The sequence below is a fragment of the Triturus cristatus genome, chromosome 11 (assembly GCF_964204655.1).
Source record: "Triturus cristatus chromosome 11, aTriCri1.1, whole genome shotgun sequence".
Classification (NCBI taxonomy): Eukaryota; Metazoa; Chordata; class Amphibia; order Caudata; family Salamandridae; genus Triturus; species Triturus cristatus.
This window is the reverse complement of record NC_140594.1, coordinates 874,898,040-874,923,179: the sequence shown is the minus strand read 5'-3', so window position 1 is coordinate 874,923,179 and position 25,140 is coordinate 874,898,040. Positions and strand designations below refer to the sequence as shown.

The window sequence follows — 25,140 nt, the reverse complement described above, 5'->3', positions numbered from 1 at the left end:
ACGTTCCGTTCCATTGAGCGTTAAGGATGAATTGAAACTCACCTTACAAAACCTATGTGACCAAAGGATTATCGTGACTACTGACTCTTCGCAGTGGGTGGCCCCCATCGTGGTCGCGCGTAAAAAATCTGGCGAGATCAGGCTCTGTGCCGACTTACGTGCTCTAAATAAAAATATAATCGTAGATTGCCACCCACTGCCGAAGATCCACGAGTTATTAGCGAACCTCGGAGGGGCCAGATGGTTTTCGTTATTAGATATAAGGTCGGCTTACCATCAGGTCGCTTTGACGACACTCAAGAGTTAACGACTTTCGTCACCCCGTTTGGGGCATACAAATTATTGCGTTTACCGTTTGGCCTCACTTCCGCTGGTAGTGTATTCCAGAAACTTATGGATACTCTATTCCACAATATTGGTGGGGTCCAAGCTTACTTGGACGATATTTTAATTTTTGCGAAATCCTTGAATGAACATAATGATATTTTGGGAAGAGTACTTGCTATTTTGAAGTCTAGGAACATGACCGTCCGCGCGGACAAATGTAAGTTCGCCGTGCAGGAATTGGATTATTTGGGTCACTCCATATCAAGTTATGGAATTAAACCTAAGTTCTCTGTGATCAGAGCCATTGAGGATGCTAAGCCTCCTACTGACAAGGATGCCTTACGGTCATTTCTTGGGCTGGCTGAATATTACGCGAGATTTGTACCTTGCTATACCCAAGCAGTCGAGCCTTTACGCTCGCTACTTAGGAAGGGACAGAGTTTTAAATGGTCTACTGAACTAGACAAAAGTTTTGAAGACGTTAAAAAGATGGTTGTTTCAGCCCAAGCTTTACATGCTTTCAGAGACGACTGTCTCTCTTGCATAACGGTCGATGCCAGTATCCACGGACTCGTTGCAATTCTTAGTCAAAAAGTAGAGGGTCCGGATCAACCGTGGCATTCGCCTCACGGTCCCTAAAGTCATTTGAACGCCAGTATAGCACCATTGAGAGGTAGGCCTTGGCATGCGTATGGGCTGTACATAAATTCAGAATGTATATTTGGGGGCGAAAATTCAAGCTTATTACGGACCATAAACCTCTCGTTTATATTTTTAGCAAAGTGAATTCCCCAAGCATGTCTGCAAAGTTAATGAGATTAGTGTCCAAGCTTCAAGAGTTCTGTTTCGAGGTTAAATACATACAGGGCGGGAAAAACCTCCGCACTGACTGTTTGTCTAGGCTATTGATGCACAAAGATGATGATGATGATGATGCAGTTACTGAAGAGATTGAATGTGTGGCAGTTGTGGATGCGGTTCACGAATATAGTTCAGTGCTGTCTGAAACCGATTGGAATTCAGCATGCGAAAATGACTCGATTTTGCAAAAAGTAATAGAGTACTTCACTCATTTTTGGCCTAATGCCAGGTGTTTGTCTGGGGAGTTACGAGTGTTTGCTCAGGTTTCCAATGAACTTTCAGTGGAGAATAAAATTGTTCGGCGCGGTGACAAATTCGTTCCGCCCGCTCCTCTCCGCTCTTCTATTATTAACGAGGCACACCTGGGACATCTAGGGGTGACCAAAACCATAATGAAAATCAAGCAACACTACTGGTGGCCATCGCTAGATGCTCAAGTCAAAAGAATGATTGATAACTGTCCCATCTGTCTCTTGTCAGACAAATATTGGCGTACTATCAAAACCCCTTTACATCCCACAGATTTCCCAGGTGCTCCATGGGAAAAAAATGGTCTTGATTTCTCAGGCCCCTATTCGGTTCTAAATCAGGAGAAGAAGTACGTTATTTTAGCCGTAGACTATTTTTCAAAGTGGATGTACCATAGTTTTGTGAGATCACCTGATACTGATTCAACCATCACATTTTTGAGTAAAATCTTTTTCTTAGAGGGATTTCCTAAAGCAATAGTCACCGATAATGGCACACACTTCGTGTCTGAAAGAATGCGTACATTTTTAAAAGACTCCGACATTAAACACTTGAAAGTCGCATTATACTCTCCCGCATCTAACGGATTAGTTGAGCGAGGGAATAAGGTATTGAAAGAAGGCATCCAAACTGCATTAGCTTCCGGCATGGAAGTAGCAACTTTTGTTGAACAGAAAATTTGGAATTATAACACTTCCCCACATTGTACGGCTGGTGTACCCCCTTTCACCTTGTTAAGAGGTAGAGAAGCACACACTGTCCTTTTTCCTTATTGTCTACAGAATATATCTGGTGAGAATAAGATCAATCTTAATGAAATTGCTGAGAGAGTGAAAGCGAAGCAAGTCATGATGAAAACCGAATTCAATAAGAAATGTAACTTACATAGTAAGGATGTACTGGTTGGAGATTGGGTTTTGATCAAAAATCCAAATTTGGTAAAAAAGGGGGAATCTACATTTTTAACTCCTGAACAGGTACTTAAAATCAGCAGTAAAGGGGCTGCTTTTGTTGGGAATAAAGGTTGGTGGAATAAAAGGCATCTAGTTAAGGTGTCTTCACATCAAGCAAAGATCATTCACGATAATCACATAAATGTTGAGGATGATTTGGATTGGGAACAATGGTTGGATCCAGGGAAGAAAACCGCGGGAATGGTTCCATCTATTGTTACACAAATTGTTGAACCCGTGTCAGACACCAATACCCAGCCTGTTCTCAACAAGTCACCCTGCAATGCTAGTACCTGTACTTCTAGAGGTCGGATTGTTAAATTACCAAAAAAACTTGATGTATTTATTAGATATTAAGTATGATTAGGATATTATCCAGTGTAATTTTACTCCTCCTGTATTTGTTTGTGTAAAGGGGGAAGGTGGTGTAATGGTGGACATATCGGGCATCACGCGGCTAGCGCGCGATGCTCATGAATATGTTATCTTAGTCATCGCGCGATGACATCTTAGGAATGTTAATATGATATTCTGTGGTCTGTGTTCATTTGAATGCGGGCCTGACGCATGGAGCGTTCCCTGGTTGTGATTCGAAGTCGGTAGCCAGTTGCCGTTCGTTCACTGCCCTGGGAGGACGCTCCGTGTGTTGGGTGGAGTCTTACGAATAAACTTGGATAACTAATTCAAGAAGATTACTTGATTCATTATCTTATCACATACACAGCATAAATACAGTAAGAGCAATGAGAGCTGTGAAGTCTCATAAAGTATCTTAAGGGTTGTAGTGCACCAACGCAGACCCACTGGAGAAGAGCAACTAGAGGACGAGGGCACAATAATCACAGGAGAAGATAAAGCCAATCAAGACAAACAGAGTAGGCGTTGAAATGAGCTATTAGTGCCAGTAGAGTCTATGTTGTGGGATAAGTTGCCAGAGAAGATTTAGCGCGTAGATACACTAACCTGCACAACTGTCACAAAACCCACAAACAGTATAGGCACACCCAAGTCATAACCTGCTCCTCAGCACAGAATTCAACCAAAATGCCATGGATCTACAACGTAGGCATTCGAAGTAACGCCAATGGAAGGCAGGTGGCGCTCCAGCACAATAAGTTTCTCTTCAGGCGATGTCTCAGACACAGGAAACTCGTAATGAAGATAAACACGCAGGAGACACCACTCTCTTTCGGGAAACTAAAGGATCTTCTCAGAAACAGGAAGCAGACTGCATTCACCGGTGAGAATAAAACTCAGTCAGGAGGATGGACCACCGCTGTGAACTCCGAGAGGCAATACCATTGAGTGAAGAGTATAAATGTATTGCGCGGGCTCAGACAGTCATTTACTTCATGAAGGCAGAATAGCAGAAACACTGCATTAAATCAGAAGACAGAGCGGCACACTTCTTTCACGCAGTATCCGGCCCACAATGGATGAAATGGGGGATAAGCAGTGAAGAATACCTGACTGGATCGACACGATAATATCTTTGGACACCAACGAAATATGGTAAAGTTCCACGCTACCGCCACACCAGTACAGGATTCCACCAATGATCCGCAATGTAGATACCGGAATCTCTGCTTGAGGAGAAATGCCAAATACACTTCAGCACTGGGAGTCTTCCTCACTTATGGAGAGAGAACTGAAAGGGGAGATGGACACCGCTGCCCCCTGCACAGCAAACGCGTCGCCACAGGTAGCTGTGAATGCTTCTTTATTTGACCATCCACTCTCCAAATACCCTTCACTCCACTCAACATTCTAAGGTAAGCTTCTTTCAGAAGATTCCATTATGGAAAGAGGGGAAGGGGTGGCGGAAGGTTCCACATATAAAGTAAATATTACAACAATACCTTATTGTGGTCAGGTCAAAAGGGTTGTCGATTTTGCATGTGGACATAGTAATGCAAACCAGTTTTTGAAGCCCAGCCTGTACGTCCTGACCCCTCCATAGAGAGGGTGCCACTCAGTGTGGTGGGTTGCATCATGAAGGACCCAGAACTCCGGTAAGTAGTAATCATCTATTTCTCCTCTACTTGTACTCTGTTATAAAGTTGAGGAAGAAGTCTCCTATAGGAGGCATCCCAAGATTAGGTCTACAATGGGGGATGTGGCTTGGTGAGCAAATGCACCTTTAACCTGCTGACAGCGCCTTTCTTATGTCAGTCTTTAGAACTCCACAGCAATGACTGCTCACAGTCTGCTGATTCAAAGCAAGAACAAAGGGGTTTCAATGGATACCAATTTCCTTCTGGGCCCATGTGGTCAAACTCCTTTTATTATGATTGAAATCATAGCACTGAGCACTGCCCGCTCCTGTGTGAATACCTCCTGTGGCATAACCTGAGCCATGATACTGACTCAGTAGCTCTGCAGGTCGATATGGTTCTTGAATTATAAGTATGTGTGTTGGACTTGACCCTTTCTGCAGGGTCATCCGTAAACTTTTGTCCTCGCAATTTTGCTGAATTTGTTTTTGTTGATTTCAGGACACTGTGCACTTTCCCACAGCTAACCAGTGCTAAAGTGCTTGTGCTCTCTCCTTAACACATGGCAGAATTGTCTTAAACCCAATTGCCATATTTTATTGACTTGTAAGTCCCTAGTAAAGTGACACTTCCTGTGCCCAGGGCATTTTAAATTAAATGCCACTAGTTGGCCTGGAGCACTGATTGTGCCACCCACTTAAGTAGCCCTTTAAACATCTCTCAAGCCTGCCATTGCAGCCTTTCTGTGCAGTTTTAAACTGCCATTTTGACATGGCAAATTCTTTTGCCAGGTCCAAATCTTCCATTTCAATAAATATAAGTTACCCCTAAGGTAGGACCTAGACAGCCCAGAGGGCAGGGTGCTGTGTATTTAAAAAGTTGGACATGTATGTTTAGTTTTACATTTCCTGGTAGTAACAAACTCCTAAAAATCTTTTTTTTTTTTTTTACTTCTGCAAGGCCTGCCTCTTCCATAGGAAAAAATTAGGGTTACCTGATTACGTTTAATAAGTGATATCTTCTAAATGAGAACAGGTAACCAGTTCATGTTTGGTGTTATTGGAATTGTAATGAAAAATATTCTCTCATGGTGAAGTCTGATTTTAAATTGCAATTTTGAAACTGGCAATTTTAGAAAGTTGGTGTTTTCCTGCCTTAGCCATTTCATACTTGCAGCCTATCTCTGGGTCACATGACTGGGTGTAGCTTACAGTTGAGCTTAGTGTATTCCTCCTAGATAGCTAGACACAACAGAGACCTTAGCTGTGCCTGGATGGGCCATCACTGGCAGAATGGGAGGGCGGAGCTTGGGACAGCCCTACTTAAACCTGAATAGGCTGTGCCCTGCCACCACACAAAGGTCTGCATACCCCCTGTAGTTAGTCTGGACCCAGGACAGAGAAGACAGGATGCCTGGGGACATCAAATGGAAACATTTAGAAGCTTTAACCCGCTTCAGAATATTGGACCCCAGACACCAACTCTTAAGTACATTTCTGGACCTGTGAATCTCTCCCAGGAGGAAGAATAGCCACTCCGCTGGACCTGCTCTGAAGGACTGCCGCCCTCTTGTGTGGGCGAGTAAGACTGGACCTGCATCTGTTGAACCCAAGACCCCAGAGTGACTTCAAGGGTTAGTTGACTGGCCTCATGACTAGATGCTCAGGGACGGAAGGCCCCAACAACTTTGAACTCAGCACCAGACTCTGCAAACTGTGAGTCCTACCTTGCCAAATGTTGCCACCTCATTCCTCGATCCTTGGATGTGGGCCCGAAGAGGCTCTGCCAGCCCATCTTGTGACCCAGTGATGGAGCAAGGTTTCGTATAAAAAAGAAACTTGCTTGTATGCAATCATCTCAAATAACCTATAACATTGTAACCAACCTGTCCGTGAATACTAATTTTGCACCACATTTTACATTTCGTATCTAGGGGAAGCTTTTCTATGTGCTTCATTAATGATTAACCCGAGTGTCCTAAAATGGCCGCCAAAAACGCGGGAACTCTTCTGTGCATGCGTCTACTACATCTACGTAGTATGACGTCTTCTGTCGCTTGGGGGGAAAACTTTACAGCTGCACAATAGCTTTGAATATGACTGCTCGAAACCTTCGCACTAAAGCACATGCTGAACTGAAACTAGCCTATGCAAGATTTACTAAACTATTAATTCAAAAGATTTATTAAGTAAAGGCGGTTAGAATAGAAATAAGTGGTATACAGTGAGTTAATTTAATTTTGTATTCTAACGTGGAGGGTGACCGCGTTTGTTTTCTTGTGGCATTTACGCATGCGCAATGTCTGCTTGTCCTGAAACCAATGAAGCTATTGACTGGCTGCCAAACCCTAAGCCCAGCAAGGACATGGGAAGAACAACACTTGACTCTACGAGAGGAAGAAGATGCAACATTGTATTACAGACTTATCGATCCACATATGAAATGTTTGTGGGACTAAAGCTTGTGGGTATTAAAATTAAGGGGCGGGGAGCTAGACAATAGAACTAAAGAATAATATTGCACTTAGTATGGTGCGATGTCCTCACCCCACTGCTTAGCCCAATCAAATTGCGGGTGTACATGGTATTGAAACATTTGGGGGTGGATAATACATTTAAATTGGTATAACAGAGGTATACCGAGCCGGAGAGAGTAGCACCAGAGAGGGGTGTAACGCTGGCATTACACTAGAAGAGGTCACCTTCCCAGTATTGAACTGGTCCTGAATCCTTGACACTCTGATGTCGGGGTCCTCACACCATTCTAGGTAAATATAACTGTGGGTTTAAATGCTCTGTATTTGCTCTCTATTCTTTCTCTCCTCGGGTACTGTCATTGCAAGAATCTAATGCAATTTGGTTATAACTAACTGTACTATTTTTCCTGATGGAGAATTCTGGTATATCTATGTGTATTCTGATTTGACTCACAAAATTATTAATTCAGATAAACTTTTAAAAACTCCTTCTGAGTCTGTGGTTCTTTAAATAAAAGATAAATGTATTCTTGTATTTCCTTCCTATTCTAATCTACTACTAGATCTTTCAAATGTGCATTTACTCACGAGACAGGAATGATAAGAATACTGGTGTAAAGGTTTTCCTAGGGTAAAATAAAATTGATGAACAGCGGATATTTGTTAGCTCATTGAGTGTATGAATGTATATGGGCCCAAATGAGTGTTGTGTGTATGTATGTATGCAGCTGGTAAACTCCGCTGCATCACCAGCAGAACTGGTACATCACCTCTGCTTTAAGAGTTTTCCCAGCACGATTACTCCGTATTAACCGAGCACCCCGCATTCGAACCGCTGCTGTGTGAACCTTCACTTATGCAGGCCCTTGCATTGCATATCCCTTGTCGACGGCAGCCTCGACGACAACAAATCAGTTTCTCACTTCGCAGTTCTTCGTAACCAACACATCACCCACATGCGTGACGCATCCTTGACGCCGGACTTTGCAACACAAACCCTCATCGACAGGATCCTCTATACCGAAGCAGGACCTTGTGTCGTAGCTCGGTAGCACTTTGTAACCAACGCATCCCCATCTCGGATCTCGCCGTGCTCCGCAAACCAGGATTTAAGGTACTCTTGTTCAGCGGACCTCACTGGGGTCTCGCCGGGTCCCTGTAGCTGGCCTGCGCTCCATCACGGTCATCCTGAACTTGTGACTTTGTCCCAGTCCAGCGTAACCAGATATTCACAGTTGGCACTTCATGCTTTTTGGCGCCATTTTCTCAGAAATCTTTTAAATTGCTTATCTCTGGATCTAGTGATTGGCTTTTTGTCATATTAATCTTGAATTTCCCCTTTTTGTCATGGTCACCCCCACTTTTTTTTGACACTGGTACAGATGTTTTTCGACTGATGTGCACTGAATCCCCGCTAACCAGGCCCTAGTGGCATTGCTCTTTCCCTAAAACAAGGCAAAATGGTCTAATTGTCAAACGCTTTAGGTACCTCTGTAAGTCCCTTGTAAGTGGTACCCCTGCTACCTAGGGCATGGGTTCTAAAGAGGGTCCCTAAGGGAAGGGCTGCAATATGTATTCTGCCACCCTAAGGGAGTCTCATAGAAATTGCATGCAGTCTGCCATTAAAGACTGCATGTCCTGGTGGAAACCATTAGCGAAAACACAACATGGCACACTCCCTGTGTGCCATGCCAAATTCCCTAAAGGAGCGGGCTTTATATTACATGTGAGGACATATTTGCATAAGCAGACATGCCCCTGTGCTGTCAAGTTCAGTTACTAGATGGTACAAGTGAACAGGGAAGTCATCTTAAGTATATGAACTAGGTATTGGTCATTACATTACGAGTTCTCCAACTACATGATGGCTTCACCAAAACCTATGGTGTTTGGTATCAAACACCATGTCATAATAAATAAATCAATACTGATCCCAGTTTTGGAATTATGACCTGCTCCCAGAGGGCACCTTAGAGGTGCCCCCTGATAACTACTAGTCCTCTATTGTGCTGGCTGACTGGTATTGTCTAACCTCCTACCCCTGACAAGTTTCTGACCCCCTGCAGGTAAGAGCCTATGCTCTCTGAGGCCAGAAACGCTGCCTGCTCCGGAGGAAGGTGTTCACATCTCCTCTAGCAGGATGGCTAGTGATTTAGCATATCAAGGCCATGGACTTCAAAGTGCTTACCATAAAAACCTGGGCGATGCCACCCCCTGCCTTGAGGCTCATTTAGCACCAGGACAGGTGGAAAATTAGCTATGCAGTAGGTGTGTTGCACCACAAAACCAGTCTCACCCCTAAGGTGGTCTGCCTGATGTGCTCCACAAAAGAAGGGCTCAATCATTTTGTTTTTGGTGGAATTAGGAACTCTGGGACAGGGTTATGTCTACTGCCCACGAGAAGTGGTCAAATAGGGGGGTGTAGTGACCCCAAGGGTATGTGGTCCACTGGCTACTACCATTCACTACCCTTAACATCCTTAAATTCAGTATTAATATGGCCCCCCTGGAACCAGGAACTCAGATTCGCTTGACTAAAGAAGAATGACAAAGAAGAGCAGAATGCAGTAACTGAAGACTAGCTATGGACTTCGGGCTAAACTCTGCCTGCCTGCTTCTGTCTCGACAGTTGCAAAGACCAGACTCATCCTGCAGCTGTACATCCTCCAAAAACCTCGGAGGCCTGCCAGCACTTCGCCAACCCATCAGCATCTCCCTTGAAGTGGAGGAACCACTTCGCTGCAGACACCGACTGCAGTGTCCGGTCTACCGATCTGCTGATCACCGGGTCCACCAAAGCAGCAGCTGCCCATGAGAAGGGCAGATCCATTTCCCCACCAAGTTTAGAGATGCAAGGACCCCCAGGAGCCGCCCTGCACCCGTACCCGGGGACCTATGCCTTGCAGCAGCCAAGGCTTCTTCAGTGTCCATCCCGAACGCCAACACCACCATGACTGACCTACCGTCGAGGGACTTCAGCATCACCGAGGACAGCAAAGAGAGTGGCCATGCTGTTCTGTTTTGTCCCCATCTTGAGGTTGACCCCAAAAGTGATTGCCTCCAACCTGAGCAACCCCACCCCCTGGACAAAATATCTCTGTACCCGAGCCCCCTAGCCTGTGTTTGAGCTTACCGATTGTGCACTCTTGCTCCAGAGACCCTCAAGAACTGAGCCCCCTTTTGGTTTTCGACTAACTTGTCCACAAGTCCCCATTTGCAGCATGTTTCTACTTACAGGTTTCTCCATAGACTTAAGCAGTAGCGTTCAAGGCTACCCTTATGACTAGTACCTCTCCACCAGGACACCCCAGGGCAGATAAACCAAAACAGCTGGTGGTTCTAAGGAACTTGGTCCCGACATACTGTAAGTCCTGTAAGACATTTGCAAGTGACCCTATGCAGTGAATGTTTCTCCTATAGGGTAACATGAGGCTCTTGCCTCAAGTCTGACAGCTGTGTTTTCCAAGTGCCTAAAAATGGCTAACTCAAAATACTTACCTAATCTAGTAAATCTTAGTGTCTAAATAAATATAAAAATCAGTTATTTTTCTAAATTGGTGTCAGATTTCCTCATTGAGTGTGTCTCGTTATTGACTTTGTGTGTACAACAAATGCCTAACACTGCCATCTGATAAGCCTAAGACTGGTCAACCACACTACCTCAAATACAACACCTTGGGATTGCTAGAGCAAGCCCCTGTACAAAACTAAGGTATACCTGGACTCTCTGCACAATGTGTTACACCATATATAGAGCAAGCTTCCGACATGTATTTATTAAAATGTACTCTATTTCTTAATTTGTAATGGATTTTCCTTGTGTTGTGTTTTTACTTTATTACTGTTTGAAGTGCTGCATAAATATATTACACATTGCCTTTACGGTAAAGCTGACTGCTCTGTGCCAAGTTGCCAGAGGGTTGAGTACAGATTAATTTGGGGATTGCTTGTTCCTCACCCTGACCGGGATTGTGGATCGTGCTTGAAGCGGGTTTCTCACCCTCAACAAGTAACCCGATTTCTTACAGTCTGTATATGATTTGTGTGAAGCTATTTCTCATTTTTGATCATCAGTTAACTGGCAGTAGATGTTTTCAAGTGATAAAGGCTACTATATTAGGGGAGAAAGGACATCTATAAAGTACAATTTGCTTGTAGTAATATAATTTTCTTATTTGATTTACTTTCATATTCTTTTTGAGATTTTAGTCCAGTCAACTCGGCATCTGTGTAGGTACTTTACAAGGACATCCCTCCTGCGATCTGACTTATTTCTTTCACTCACCACAGTGGTCACTCCAAGAAGCAGCATCCAAAAGAGCACCACAGTCTAGAATGCTTCGGTAGACTTTAAATAGGACATGGAATACCAAGGCTCTCATACTTACCTCAAACAAACCAATCTAGCTGAGGAGCATACCCATCCAGAATGTCCCATGCAAGAAAAACGATGGCTTCCAACTCTTCATCATAGCATGACTTTTGATACCTGAGATTGGTCTAGCTCCTTTACAAGCTCCAATGACACACTACCAGATTAAACGTTTCCTGAGGATGATAAACTGATCGTCTTGGCAAGTCAGATTTTTAGAAGCTTAATATTACTCTGAAAAATGATAAAGATTTACCTTAATTCAATTTACTATTTGTCATTTATGTTCTATCTTGAGGTTGACTTAGCTTTCAGCAAGAAAACAGCTAGGTGAAGAAAGTTGTATCATGATGTGTTGGCAAACGGGCTAGTGCATGACGTATCTGTCTCACCCTGTCGGTGGAAAAGCAGCAACAGCTGGTCTCAGGAGAAATGTTCCAGACCCAGACATTTGTATGGTGGTTATCTGGAAGTCAGTTCAATGAATTGCACAGTATTATTCCGTAGATTCTGTCTCTAAAGTCTCCACCCCTATTGGTCAAACTTTCCTGCCTAATCTCGTCACCATTCCCCAGGGCAGGCTATTCAGCTTTCTACGGTTTTCTCGTTTATGGATATCCGAGATAATCTCATGATGAAGAAGGTAAAAGTCACATATCTCTAGCTTCTTCCATTTTGGTTAATCTTTCTGAATCCTTAAATATCAACCCCAGTTCCATGTGGTCTAAAGTCATAGGTACTGAATATTTTCTAACTCTTACTCCATTTCCAATTCTGAAACATTGACTGAATTCACCCTGCAGAACTTGTTGGGACAGTTCAGCTTCTGGAATTCCTAAATGAATAGTGTCAGTTTCCCCTCTGCTGAGAACGTCAGAGGCTACATATTTTAATTTTGATTTTTAAGTTCGTAAAACAAAGTTTGGACAGTGGTATTTTCAGTCCAGTATACTTATACTTATTTGGCTGAATTTTCGAAAGCTTAATATCCAAATGTTACCTACTGCAAAGCTGTTTTTCTTTCTTTGAAATAATTGTAATAGTTGCATAATGTTTTGTAAAATGGATCCTTTGTTTGCCATGCCTGCACAGAGATATTCTGCTGTTTAGGGATTCTTAGTATGTTATTGAGTCTTAGCTAATATTGGTTCCTTTATCGAACAAATATGTATTGCTTCATAAACGGCACCTCCTAATCGCCTTTCAGTACATATGTGGGGTATTTGTATTTGTGGAGCATCTAGTGCAGGTCATTTTAGAGCTTGGCATTGCAGTCTTGCTTGCTTGACAGTACGCTAGGCACAGGGAACCTCCAGTAGAGGTGTGTATGTAGACATGAAGTGAGGTGAAGATCAAAGACTGCTAAGCATACCCAGTAGGTTGGTGTGGTGGCTTGGGTCTTCATTAAGTGTTATGAACCAGTGTTCCGGCCTTCAGGAAAAGTTCTATAACAGACTGGGATCCATTGAATCGTTTTTTAAATTGTATCTTGCAGCACCCTTTGAACTTTTGCATACAATTTTTATGCTTGATTCAGGCTCACAGAAGTGAATTATGTTAGTGTGGTTTAGAAATCAGTGGGGCTATGTTTTGAGGCTGAGGGTAAGATTTTATTTTGCACTGCATTTTAACACCATTTAGAGGCGGACATAAATTTAAACATAATAAATAGTATTCCTCTTCAACATGTTACAGGCTAAAAGTTGCTTTCTTCAGCAGTCTTGAACCACAGCCTTCTGAAGAACTTACTGTGCTCGCAGAATCTTACTTGGGTAAATTAAGTTTGACTTTACAATTGAGTGTATTTGTAACTGATGTCATTTGCATGTCCTCACGGAATCCTACTTGAATAAATAAAGTTTGACTTTACAAGTGGAAGAGGTGTGGTGCAGTGGCCAGGGTGCCTGACTTCAGACCACAGGGTTCACAGTTCGAGCTCCGGTGGCCCCCAGCGCCAGGACACCTCTCCGGAGGTAGCTGTGTGCTTTACAAATGCTAGCATTTATTTTATTTATTTTATTGGGTGTTTTTGTAACTGATGCCATTTGTATGTCGTGTTTCCAGGGAGAACATAAGAATCGAAGATATTCCTTCAGATTACCGAGTTGAGGCATCAGAACGTCGTCACGAATTGATAGAATGTGTTGCTAATGCTGATGAACTACTCGGTGAGATGTTTCTTGAAGAGAAGATTCCTACAACGGCGGATCTTAAGGTAAATACATGTGAGAGGAGCTTGGACGCAGACGTCTTTATCTCTAGTTATAGATGGTGGGCTTTGATCTAATGGTCAGCCTTGTTGATTTAGTGTTTGTTTAGAAGTTTTGTAAAGGCTAGAGAGCATCATAGCACCTTATATCGAGCATCAGAATTTCATGTCACAGAGCATTTATATGGAAACAAAACATCTTTTTGTGTATACAGTACACACAGAATTCTGTTTCTGGGTTATGTAGGCAAAGTATTTAATATTGTATGCAAATCTTAACAGTTTTGCAGTATACCTTGCTTAATATCCAACAGATGGAATGCACACAAACATATTTAGATTTTGAAATTGGGGTCAGACTCGTCAAATAAAAGGCCTGATCTCAGCGTAAACCTGCATTCAACAGGTAAATAGTAGTCTGCCAGGTGTATCCAGTTGTAGTTCTAAAGTCATCCACTGACTTTAGTGGTTGAGTCAGTGAGCTAACTGGAGGAGGAAGGAAAATGCCATTTATGAAGCAGTTGCTTCTGCTCTTTGTTGAATAAAAGGAAGAAGGAAATAATGCTAAATCTGGAGAGGGAGTTAGTTAAGAGTTCAATCCTTAGATGACCAACCAGGGAATGATTTATTCAAATGCCCTATTTTTTCTTAAAGATGGGAAGTTTGAGTGTCGGAGCTGTATGATTGGCAAGATCTCTTACATGCTCAATTTCCTAGCCTGGTAAGGCAAAGGACCAGAGTTAAGGAGTTTGCGTACTAAATTCACAAGTTTGTCCATTGATCTTCCCTCAAAGGAGTCCAACCTATGGGAGATCAGGAAATGTTTATGGTTGGAAATGTCCTCTCCCGGAATACTGGTTGCAGCATGAACGGTAACTTTAAAGAGAGAATGAGAACAAACCCTGGTGTGTTGGAGGATACATTTAAGGTGATGGACTGCTGTCTCTGAGAGGTTCAAAATGTAGGCTGAAGAGTATGAGTGCTAGAATAAAACCTCTGGCTACTTCTTGAAGTACATCAGAGTTTTTAAAAGGCTGCCTGCCATGACCTGTTGAGATAGATTTGAGACTGTTTTTAAACCAGTTCAGGACATGGTCTTAGATACCCATGCAGAACTCAGAAATCTACCACCCACTGGCTTCCACCGACGAGTTACATTTAATCAGGGAGAGCTATTTTTAGGGCCGAGTGGCCTGTTCTGGTGAGCTGACAAATAAAAGGTGTCCTGTTAACTCACAAAGTGAATGAGCAATAAAGATGTCTTTAAATCTGCTTTTTACCTCGTCACATTTGCCCTGCTTTCAGAGACGAAGGTCAAAAGTCGGTTTGTCTTTTTACATTTACTTTTCTTTCCCTGACTGTGAAGTTAAAGGTTTTTGTTAAGTGAACTGTGTTGACAACCATGCTAGCCAAAGCATTTGAAATTAAAGGCTGTAAGATGGCGGGCTCTTTTGCTAACACAACATTGAAATAGCTAATAAGTGAACTGTACAAATATTTCATAATATATTTCAAGTAGTTATGAAGCCATATTTTTGTAATTGTGTGTGGCAATTTTTTTTTTAAAGGATTAAAACAAATCCGAACACTTTACTTGGTGATGTGCAAATGATAAATATTTTTGCTGAATCTTAATTCCCTAACATTATGTTTTAGTGTTATATTTATTAAAAGTGAGTTATTTGGGACAAGTTTATGGGTCAAGCACATTACAGTTAGGTAGAGTAGATCATTCAAGTTATTAGACCTACAGGTCTAGTAACATTTTTATGAATTGTCGAGGCCTGCTATGTGATCTCTTAAAGTTTGTAATAATATCTTATGATAGACTTTCAAAATCCACCAATGGCTCGAGTAAATCAGTCGCATGAATTATCATGATCAGTAATGCACAAGGACTCATTGATGATTTTCAGAAAGGAGATTATCCTACTTTCCAAACTGTTTTAGATGATACCTAATGCAACTTTCGAGGTTAAAAAAAAAACGTCAACAGACTGGCCTAAAGTCATTAAGGTTGTTTGGGTCAGCAGACTTGTCCTTATTTAGGCTGTCCTTCAACACTCCCTGGGAGTGAAAGATGTTGGTCTTCATAGCTTTCTTTAGGGTGGCTTGTAACAGTTCTAATAAATTGGTCAACGTTTAAGGTTCGCAAATGCATTTCATTGTTTGGACTGGGAAGTCTGTGGAAAAGAGATTATTTGTTAAGTAAATTGCTGAACAAGGCTAAAGGATAATTTTTGGAAAGTATTTTGAGAAGCTTCAAAATTTTCGAATTTAGTGTTACAAATGCTATCAAAATCTTGCATTTCTTGGACCCTTTCCAGCAAAATCAGTTTGCAAATTGATGGACTTATATTTAGCTTTAAAAATCATCTTCTAACTTAGCCATTGAGATTTGTTTTTTTGCACCAGGAAATATTTTTGTGAAAATAACAATAGGGCGCGAACGGCTGGCTTAGCCCCAATACCGAAAGGGCCCAATGGGGGAGAGGGGGCAGAAATTCCCCCATGACACCAATAATATACTACTATTTTTTTTTTTTTTAATTTTTTTAAAAGGAAAGTAATGGTGTGTGGATTGTGTAGTGGCACCAAAAGGAATTACCCCAGTCTTCCTCTCTTGCACAGAAAGTCAACTGAATGGCAGTGATTTTTTTATTTTTATTTTTATAACTGAATTGGGGGTCGGCCAATCCTGGCATTAGACCATACTCCCAACCCTAAAGCTACAACATTGTCCGTGCCCCTCTTGCAATGGACATAGGACACAGGAGGATTTACCCCCAATCTGACCCCAGGGTGGTATGGTGGAGCAGAAAGTACATTGATGAAAACTCTACAGCATCAGCAGTCTATCTGCCCCCTCCTGCACAACTGTCTAGAGCATCCCCATTTCCGTTGCAAGTGAGATGAAATTTTTATTCTTTTAGGCTTGATTTTGAGATGTTTGTCTGGCAGGGATAGAAATTAACTCCTTCGTTATGTCTCCCATGGATAGCAGAAAGACTGTCTAGTGCCCACGATGTAGTGCAGCGCCAGGATGGGCAAACGCTGCACCCTATTCTGTCTCACTTTTTTCTCAGATGGCCTGGTGGACTTTGACAGCCCAGGGGTGGACTAAAACAGTGGCCACAAATTAAGGTGTTGTAGAGAAATGACAAAAGATTGATACTTGAGTGTTTACCACCGACTAAACATAAACCATTTCATCCATCCATGCATGCAAATCAAATTCTTAGATCCTAACAATTGCTAGTTGGGATGGACACCCAGCTTACTATTGCACAATGTATCCACAACAAAGTATCAGGGTATGAAACAATTTAAGGATCAATCATCACATGACAAAAATATTTTATATCCTTTAAATACAAAGAATTAAGTTCCTTTTTCCTAAAAACAATTGTCTCAACACTATTTTCTTTGGGTTAATTCCAAAGTCTTTCGCTGCATTGCCATTTTGAATTGTACTATTAATCTTAATTGTTAGTGATTTAGAAGATCAATTTCTATAGGTCCCGTACGGGGCAAAAACTATTTTTGTATTATTACCCTCTTTTGGTTTTAAAAAGAAATTTGGCAAACAACTCTCAGCGTGAAGCTCCCAGGCATAAAGTCCAAGTTCTTGCTTAATGGCCTGCATTTTTATGAAAGGCCTGGTGCTTTTTTCATCATCGCACCTTGTACACAACAAATTAGGCTTCATTGTCCAAAGCCTTCATCATCATCATCAAAAATTCTTTATTTTGGCCAGTTTGGCCATAAAAGAGTACAGAGTAAAACAGAAAACAGAAAAGGGAAGAAGGGGGAAGGGAAGGCAAGTAGCATTTAAAATTCATTTATATACACATGGCAATATTTTCGTACAGGCAAAAATACCCTCTCATCTGTAAAATATTTAAAAATGCGTCCGATTCCAAACACTCATTTCAAAAACATTAGGGCTAGCAGTCGATATCGATTAATTTACGCCTCTTGTACCAGATAGCTAGCAAAAATTTAGAAAGTGCAAAAACAATAGGGCTCGATGTACTACTTTTAAAGATTCTAAAAGCATTCAAGCAATGTTTTAAACCCAAATTTCTGCACAGTGGCAACAACCAATATTTTCTTGGTTTGGTATATGCTGGGCAAAAGAAGAGAACATGAAGCTCATCTTCTAAATCGCCGCTGCAGCCCAGCAGGACTTATTAGAGGAGGCCGTCCACTTACTTGTGACGGCCTTGAGGGGTAAAGTGCCATGTCGCCATTAGATAAAAAGTTTACGCTCTAAAATCGGGAAGACAACATCCATGAAGTCCTCAAAATAATAAAAAATTTTAAATTCTAAAAATGAGTTAGTGAGGGAACCTGCATTAGGGGCCATAATTAAAAGTTCCAGCTTTGCCCTTTGTAGATTTTAGTAAACATCTTTTGTGATATCCGGCCACATGCCCTATCTGGATCTTCCCACATAGACTGTAGTCCTAGACTTAGAAGTTCACGCTTAATGAACGTAAGCCAGGGGATTTTGCTTACACAATTAAAACTAAGGATCTGTTTAAGTTCGTCCCTATAGTTTGAAAGATCTGGAGTGGTCCATAGTCTATGCCAGAACCTTAGGGGTTTTACTGCTAGCTCGTTTGCAATAGGCGTCAGTCCCAGATCTAACCTCAACTGTGTTAATGGAGTACCCTGAGGAAGTGATAGTAATCGCCTTGCAAATTTAGACTCCAGTTTAGTGATTTCAGGGGCAGCACAGTGACTCCAAAGCTCACCCCCATAGAGAGCAGCTGCCCTTGCTTGCGTCTTAAACACCTCCAGGGCAGGACTCACTGGTCTAAAGCTTGATGAGTCAGAAACCCTTAAGATAGCACCCGACAGCTGTGAAAGTCTCATGTGGGATTTGGCTTTTTGCGGACCCCATGACAAATTTTCATGAATTGTAACACCCAGGTACTGGAAGGTCGTAACCCTTTCCAGACATACATCGCCCAGTGATGGATTTGCGCGAGTATACACTGGCGGGTTAAAGATCATGAATTTTGTCTTGTCAGCGTTGATCTCAAGGCCTCTACTCCGACAGAAGTCCCCAAAGCCGTTCAATATCCTCTCAATCCCCATGGGAGATTTGGAGAGTAGGAGGGTGTCGTCCGCAAACATGATTGCCGGCACCCTCCTACCAGCCAGTCTTGGTGCGTCATTATCAGGGACACTGTCCAGATGAGAGATTACCCCGTTGACATAAAGGCAGAACAGGGTCGGTGCTAAGACACAACCCTGTCTCACCCCCCTGTCAACGGGGAACCTTGGTAATAGCGTCCCATTCTTGCCACAGCGAACCTGGGCAAAGTTCCCCTCATGCAATCTTATGAGTAGCATCAAAATCTGGTGCGGGAGACCCAGATCCTGAAGGAAATCCCACAGTTTACCCCTAGGAACTAGGTCAAACACGGACCGGAGGTCCACGAAGACCATATAGAGGCTACCTGAAGGTAGAGTGTAGGCGGCAGGAACGGTTATGGAGGACGGACTACACCAGGAGCCATAAGTCAGCCTACAACCAGGCCCTGCACAATTATAAGCTGGCCATCAGGAAATCCAAGCAAGATTATTTCTCCCGCAAAATCTCCGAGGCCGGAAACTCCTCTAAAGAACTTTTTAAAACGGTGGCCTTCCTGTCTAGTCCGCAGCAGAACAGCCAGTTTAGCCCGGATCAGTTTTTTTGTGACCAGCTTGCCTCTTTTTTTCACACTAAGGTTACTGCTATCTATGAGGATCTATCAAATACTCTGGGATCCCCTACCCTGGATTATCAGCAGGAGCCGCCTATTTGCAGGCTGACCACTTTCGATCCCTTAACTAATAAGGAGGTTCTGACACTATTAGGCTCCATAAAATCAGGTGCCGCCTCTGACCCATGCCCTCCGCACATTTTTCATCTGGTGGCGGATAGGATAGTGCCATGTCTTACAATCCTAATTAATCAGGTACTAGCATCAGGTACCTTTCCAGCTGCCTGGAAGGCTGCCTGTGTTAAACCCCTCCTCAAAAAGGCCTCCTTGGACCCCTCAGAACCTAAGAACTATCGCCCCATCTCAGGCCTTCCTCTGATGGCTAAAGTTGCTGAGAAGGCTATCAATCAACAACTGATGGGGTACCTGGACGGAAACACCCTGCTGGATAGGTCCCAGCACGGTTTTCGGCCTAGGCATTCCACAGAGTCTGCCCTCTTAACTGCAGCTGAAGGGATTCGGGCGACAGTAGACAAAGGGGGGCGAGCTATTCTCGTCCTTCTTGATTTGTCTGCTGCGTTCGATACTGTGAACCATAGGGTGCTGATTCAGCGCCTCCAGGAGATGGGGATTGTAGGCCGAGCCCTGACTCTGCTCTCTTCCTTTCTGGAAAACAGAACCCAACGCTTAAATTGGGCTGGTCTACATTCGGACAGCTTCTCTCTACCTTGTGGTGTTCCCCAGGGTTCAGCCCTTTCCCCCTCCTTATTTAACATTTATGTTAAACCCCTGGCCAGCTTGGTTAGGAAGCATGGTTTCACGTTGGTGTCCTATGCCGATGACTCACAGCTAGTGATATCGGCTGTTGAGCATCCTGAACAAATAGCGGCCAAATTCCATGCCTGTCTCTCCGATGTGATGTCATGGATGCATCGGAGTTTTTTGAAAATAAACACCGAAAAAACAGAAGTGATGGAGTTTGGGAAGGGGCCATCGGTTTGGAACTCCTTCTGGTGGCCTGTGGCAGCCGGGCAATGCCCCCTTCCAGTCACTAAGGTGAGGAATCTGGGGGTGGTTTTTGATCAAAAGCTGAATATGTCAGCCCAGGTCAACAGCCTTACGTCCTCCTGTTTCTTTCTGCTCAAGACTCTGCGGAAGATTCTTCCTTATATACCTCTGGCATTACAGAAAACTGTGATGGCTGCTCTTTTTATGTCCAGACTGGACTACTGTAATGCCCGGTTTCTCGGCACCGACAAATTTCAGGTCAGAAAGCTTCAATCTTTGCAGAACGCGGCAGTTCGGGTTATTCTTAATCTACCCAGGGGTTGCTCTACCTCTGCAGGAAGGAATTCCCTCCACTGGCTCCCGGTTCAACAGAGAATCGAGTTCAAGGCACTTTGTTTGGTGCATCGGGCTCGTTTTGGCGGGGGCGCAAATGATGGGACTGACCGGTTCATTCCCTATACTCCGCTCCGTGCTCTGCGATCGGCCAACCTTGGTCTTATGTGTATCTCCAGATTCAATCTTGCCAGATGGGGCGGGCGCTCCTTCGCCATCTGTGCAGCAAGACTATGGAACCAATTGCCTGTCGAGTTGCGACTACAACCTAGCTATGTCCTTTTCAGAAAATTTCTCAAGCATCACCTATTCCAGGCTCAGCTGTAATCTACTCCCCTGTAAGTCATTCACACCACAGCGCCAAGACACCACATGGTATTCGAGCGCTTTATAAACCTTTTTATACTTTATACTTTACCGTCTTCCAGTACAAAAGGGTCAGTCAGAAGATTTGGTCCATAGTGGACGTATTCCTTCTGAATCCCGCCTGGAAGGGGCTCAGTACGTCGTGATCCGCCATCCACGTCAACAAATGGTCCAGGACCAATCTTTCAAATATTTTTTGTTGAACGTCAATTAAGCTGATTGGCCTGTAGTTGACTGGGAGCAGAGGTGACCCCTTCTTAAATATCGGAACTATCTCTGCCCCCAGCCAGGTACTGGGAATTTCCATGCCCCTCGAGATAGCGTTAAATACGACAAGGAGATAGGGGCCCCAGATCTCAGGTTGATGTCTAAAAAGATCCCCCGGTAATTTATCCAGTCCCGGGGCCTTTCCCACTGGAAGTCTGCCTATTACACTTATTACCTCCCCAAGGGTAAACTCCAGGGGCTCCTGCTTGTCTACTGGGACTCGTGAGTCGGGCAAACTACACAATGCGGCTTCCCCCCCATATAAGCCTTTAAAATGGGCCTCCCATGCTGATGCCGCAATATTCGGTTCTATGGCAGACTTTAGGTCACCCGAGCCATGGTTAACAAGTGACCAAAATCTGCGCACATCTTTTGTGTCCAGGGCTAGCTTTAGGTTCATTCACCTTTCCGTGTCCCATTCTTTTCTTGCATGCCCCATGACCTCCTTATACTGCAATCTGCAATCTCGAATCGCCATTTTCCTATGCCCTGCCTTAATTGCTATAACAAGATTGCTCTTTGCTCTCCTACATGCTGAATTATACCAGGAAAAGACAGGTTGTCTGGGCCTTCTCGTGGGTGCCTGGGGGTAGAAAACTTCAGCCAGGCTATTGGCCAAATCTGAATGGATTACACTAAGTTCTCCATTGAAGTCACTGGGAACATCTTGGGAGCTTAGAGTTTCGACCTCCAGGAGTCGTAATAGAACTAGGTTGTAGACTTTAGCTAAGTTCTCTTCCGAACCTATTATTCTCCCCCACTTTACCCTCCGACTGTTACTTGATAAGATCAGACCCAAACCCTCATCGTTCCCTCCTACATTAAGTGAGTCTGTTTCTTGTTGCCCTGGATTCACCAACTCCAGGCGTAACGCGTTATGGTCACTATCAGCCCTCTCAACTACCCTAAAATCAATGAGCATCGACCACATCCGGGTTTCCACCATGATGTAATCGATTCGGGACTCTTGCCCCTTCTTGTTATAGGTGCATACTGACGGGCTATCAGACGCTGAACGGCCATTACAAGCCCTAAGGGAATTATTTAATACAAGGGCTGTGATCTGAGTAGCCAATGGGGACCACACCTTAGGGCGTGGGGACTGACATTGGGAGATCGCCCAGTAGTCATCCTCTCCCATAAGCGCGCCTTCGATACTTTCAAAAAAAGGTTCATATTGGCAATTCACATCCCCTGCCACCAAGAGCCTAGAATCCCCTGGCAATAGACTCAAGAATTGGAATAGATCATAGAATTGTGGGTGACTCAAGCCCTATCCGAACTGGCCGCGAGCAAAACATTCACAACCGCCAGTCAATACCGATTGGGCCATTTAAGCTCTAAACACTGCACATCCTCTGAATGAGTGGGCATATTTTCCACCACGCAACCCAAATGAAGAGCAACCCATATAGCCAATCCCCCAGAAGGTCTTCCTTTCCCTCCCCACCTTGCGGGTACATGATAAGTGGCAAATCCCACTCTTGAGTGTTCCTCCCTGGCCCAAGTCTCCTGAAACAAACATAAATCCATCTGGTCTACCAGGGCACCCCACTCTGGGCAATGTAGCTTGTTTGTTATACCCGCCACGTTCCAAGACAGTATTTTAATGGAGGTCTGTGCCGTGGCTACTTTGGTAACTGCAACACTTCCTAGTGTCTCACCTACACTCTGTGCCCCACAATTAGGTTGAGCTTGGTGCTGTAGCACCACACTTTCTTGAGTCACAAGCCCCTCTACCGTTTTAGGAACCCGGGTCTGGATAATTGGAAACGCACTTTCTGAACCACCCTCAAATTCCTCTGCACTTTCAGTAATCTTTTTAGGGACCATGGACTGGGAATTGCCCACCCTCAGCTCCCTATCCACATCCAATATCATCAGTATGATTTTTGCAATAATGGACGAAAAGAAAGCCTGCCATATTGAGGCCCATCAAACCATCAAGGAGTCAAACTCACTTTGTAACAGAGCAGTATCTAGCAAAAGTCTTTCTTATAATTTAACTACCAACTGGTCACGCTTTTTTTCTAGCACTGAACATTACTTTTGTTTTCTCCTTTTTTTTTTTCTTAGTAAGCCAGTAGGCTTATGGCCCAAGATCTCCAAATTATCTGTGATGAGTAAACAGCCACCTTGCTTCTCTCCAAATTTAGGAAAATACATGTTTACTGGTGTACTTGACTGGGATATAGGTGGACAATAAAAAGACAATTTACAATTGAGGTTAAGATGCTTCCTTCTTAGAGGCTATTTCTCATTTGAATGTTTCCAGAGTTTCCCATGTAATGTGTACCCAATTTTCCATTGGAGAATAAGCTGCATTGCAAATTGAAGTTCAACAGACATTCCATGCCTTCAGATTGCATAGAGAAGGTTATGGTCTACAGAATAAACACAATCTGGATGTCCACAAAACCGCAAAAGAAGAAGCCCACACTTTTTCAGAACCTCAGGACAACTTTACATAGACAAAACTTAAAAAAAAAAAAAAAAATTGCAAGATTGGGTGTATGAGATATTGTGTAAGTGGGCATGTCAGGGATTCTTTGTATGATGTCATCAGTGATGTCTTTAGTGATGTCACTGACCATGTCATGAGTGGTCTAATATGTGAGGTCATAAGCAGTGCATTGCGGGGGCATACGTTATCTTTAGCTAAGGTAACTAGAACTTCAGAAAATATCAGCCTAACTATAACGTCCCTCTAACCTTTTGGTTTTTCCAGTGAATTTGTAAGGCTTTCAAAATCTATTTTCTAACTATGACGTTCCTGAAACCTTTGGTGTTATCAGTGAACACACACTCTTCCCCTTTCCCCTCCTCCCTCCCCTCCCAGTGACTGTAATTTCACCAACAGTGTACAGGTGCAGGTGTATTACAAGATTCACCTGACCTCAAGTGCCAGACTTATGATTTTCTGATTTCCGTGGCTGCTACTGCTGTAAAGATGTAGGAGTTGAAGGTGGAAAGAAGTGGGTTAAAAATGTAATATTACGGTTGAAATACTGTATTCCCAAAATGTTAACATTGAGATGTTACAAATCGGAAAAGGTGAGTTGAGATGTAGATATTTTGCTGCACCTCTTTGCTGCCATGATTGCATTTCTTTGCAATACTTTGACAATACGGTGGCCCCAGAGGTAATAAATATGAGGCAAAAATAATGGCTCGTCGACCACTCCTAGGTGTAGTTATTTGGACTTGTACAGAACCAGCATCACCAAAGAAAGATTGAGACCGCTACATAGGAGGTTATGCTTGTTGTGAGATATACTTTCGTATTCAGTAGCTCAGTTATTAAGGTGATAAATGTTGTTGGTTGGTCTTTCAGTACTGCTGCTCCACTGGGAAGCTTGTGGTGATGAATGTTGCAGAGCAAAACCAAAGGGGATGATGGACGGAGTGTTGAACATTGCAAGCACTCACCCCCAGTCAACTGATCTGGATATAATACATCATCATTCTTTAGCTCACTCTGCCACCACAGTTCAGACATGGACATATGCAAATCAGTCTGACCCTGTGCCTCATGGGAACAGTCCAGCCCGAACTGCCAAGCCATGTCTTCCCTGGACCGGAAACCAGCATCCTGGGACCGGTTTCGGGTTCATAACCGTCATCAGCCAGGCTATGTTGAATCCAGTGGCAAAATGAGTAAGGGACCCACGTCTGGGCATACCCTGCCAACTTAGGGCGAACAGAGTAAAACCAAAGGGGATGATGGACGGAGTGTTGAACATTGCAAGCACTCGCCCCCAGTCAACTGATCTGGGTATAATCCATCATCATTCTTTAGCTCACTCCACCACCCCAGTGGGAATCTTGTAGTGATAAATGTTGGTTGGCCTTTCAGTACTGCGGTTCCAGTGTTAAGCTTATGGTGATCTATGTTGTTGGTTGGTCTTTCAGTACAGCGGTTCCAGTGGGAAGCTTGTGGTGATAGAAGTTGTTGGTTCGTTCAGTAATGCGGTACCACTGGGAAGCTTGTGGTATAAATGTTGCGGT

The 25,140-nt window shown here is 43.4% G+C and overlaps 1 protein-coding gene across 1 annotated transcript in view; it reads left to right on the top strand.

Moving 5' to 3' along the window:
• Positions 1–25,140, top strand: part of GFM1 (G elongation factor mitochondrial 1) — a 239,150-nt gene that overhangs the window by 40,851 nt on the left and 173,159 nt on the right. Inside the window, exon 6 of the mRNA XM_085634740.1 lies at positions 13,297–13,447. Within this exon, the coding sequence (XP_085490866.1) occupies positions 13,297–13,447 (151 nt within the window). The remainder of the gene's footprint in view (positions 1–13,296; positions 13,448–25,140) is intronic.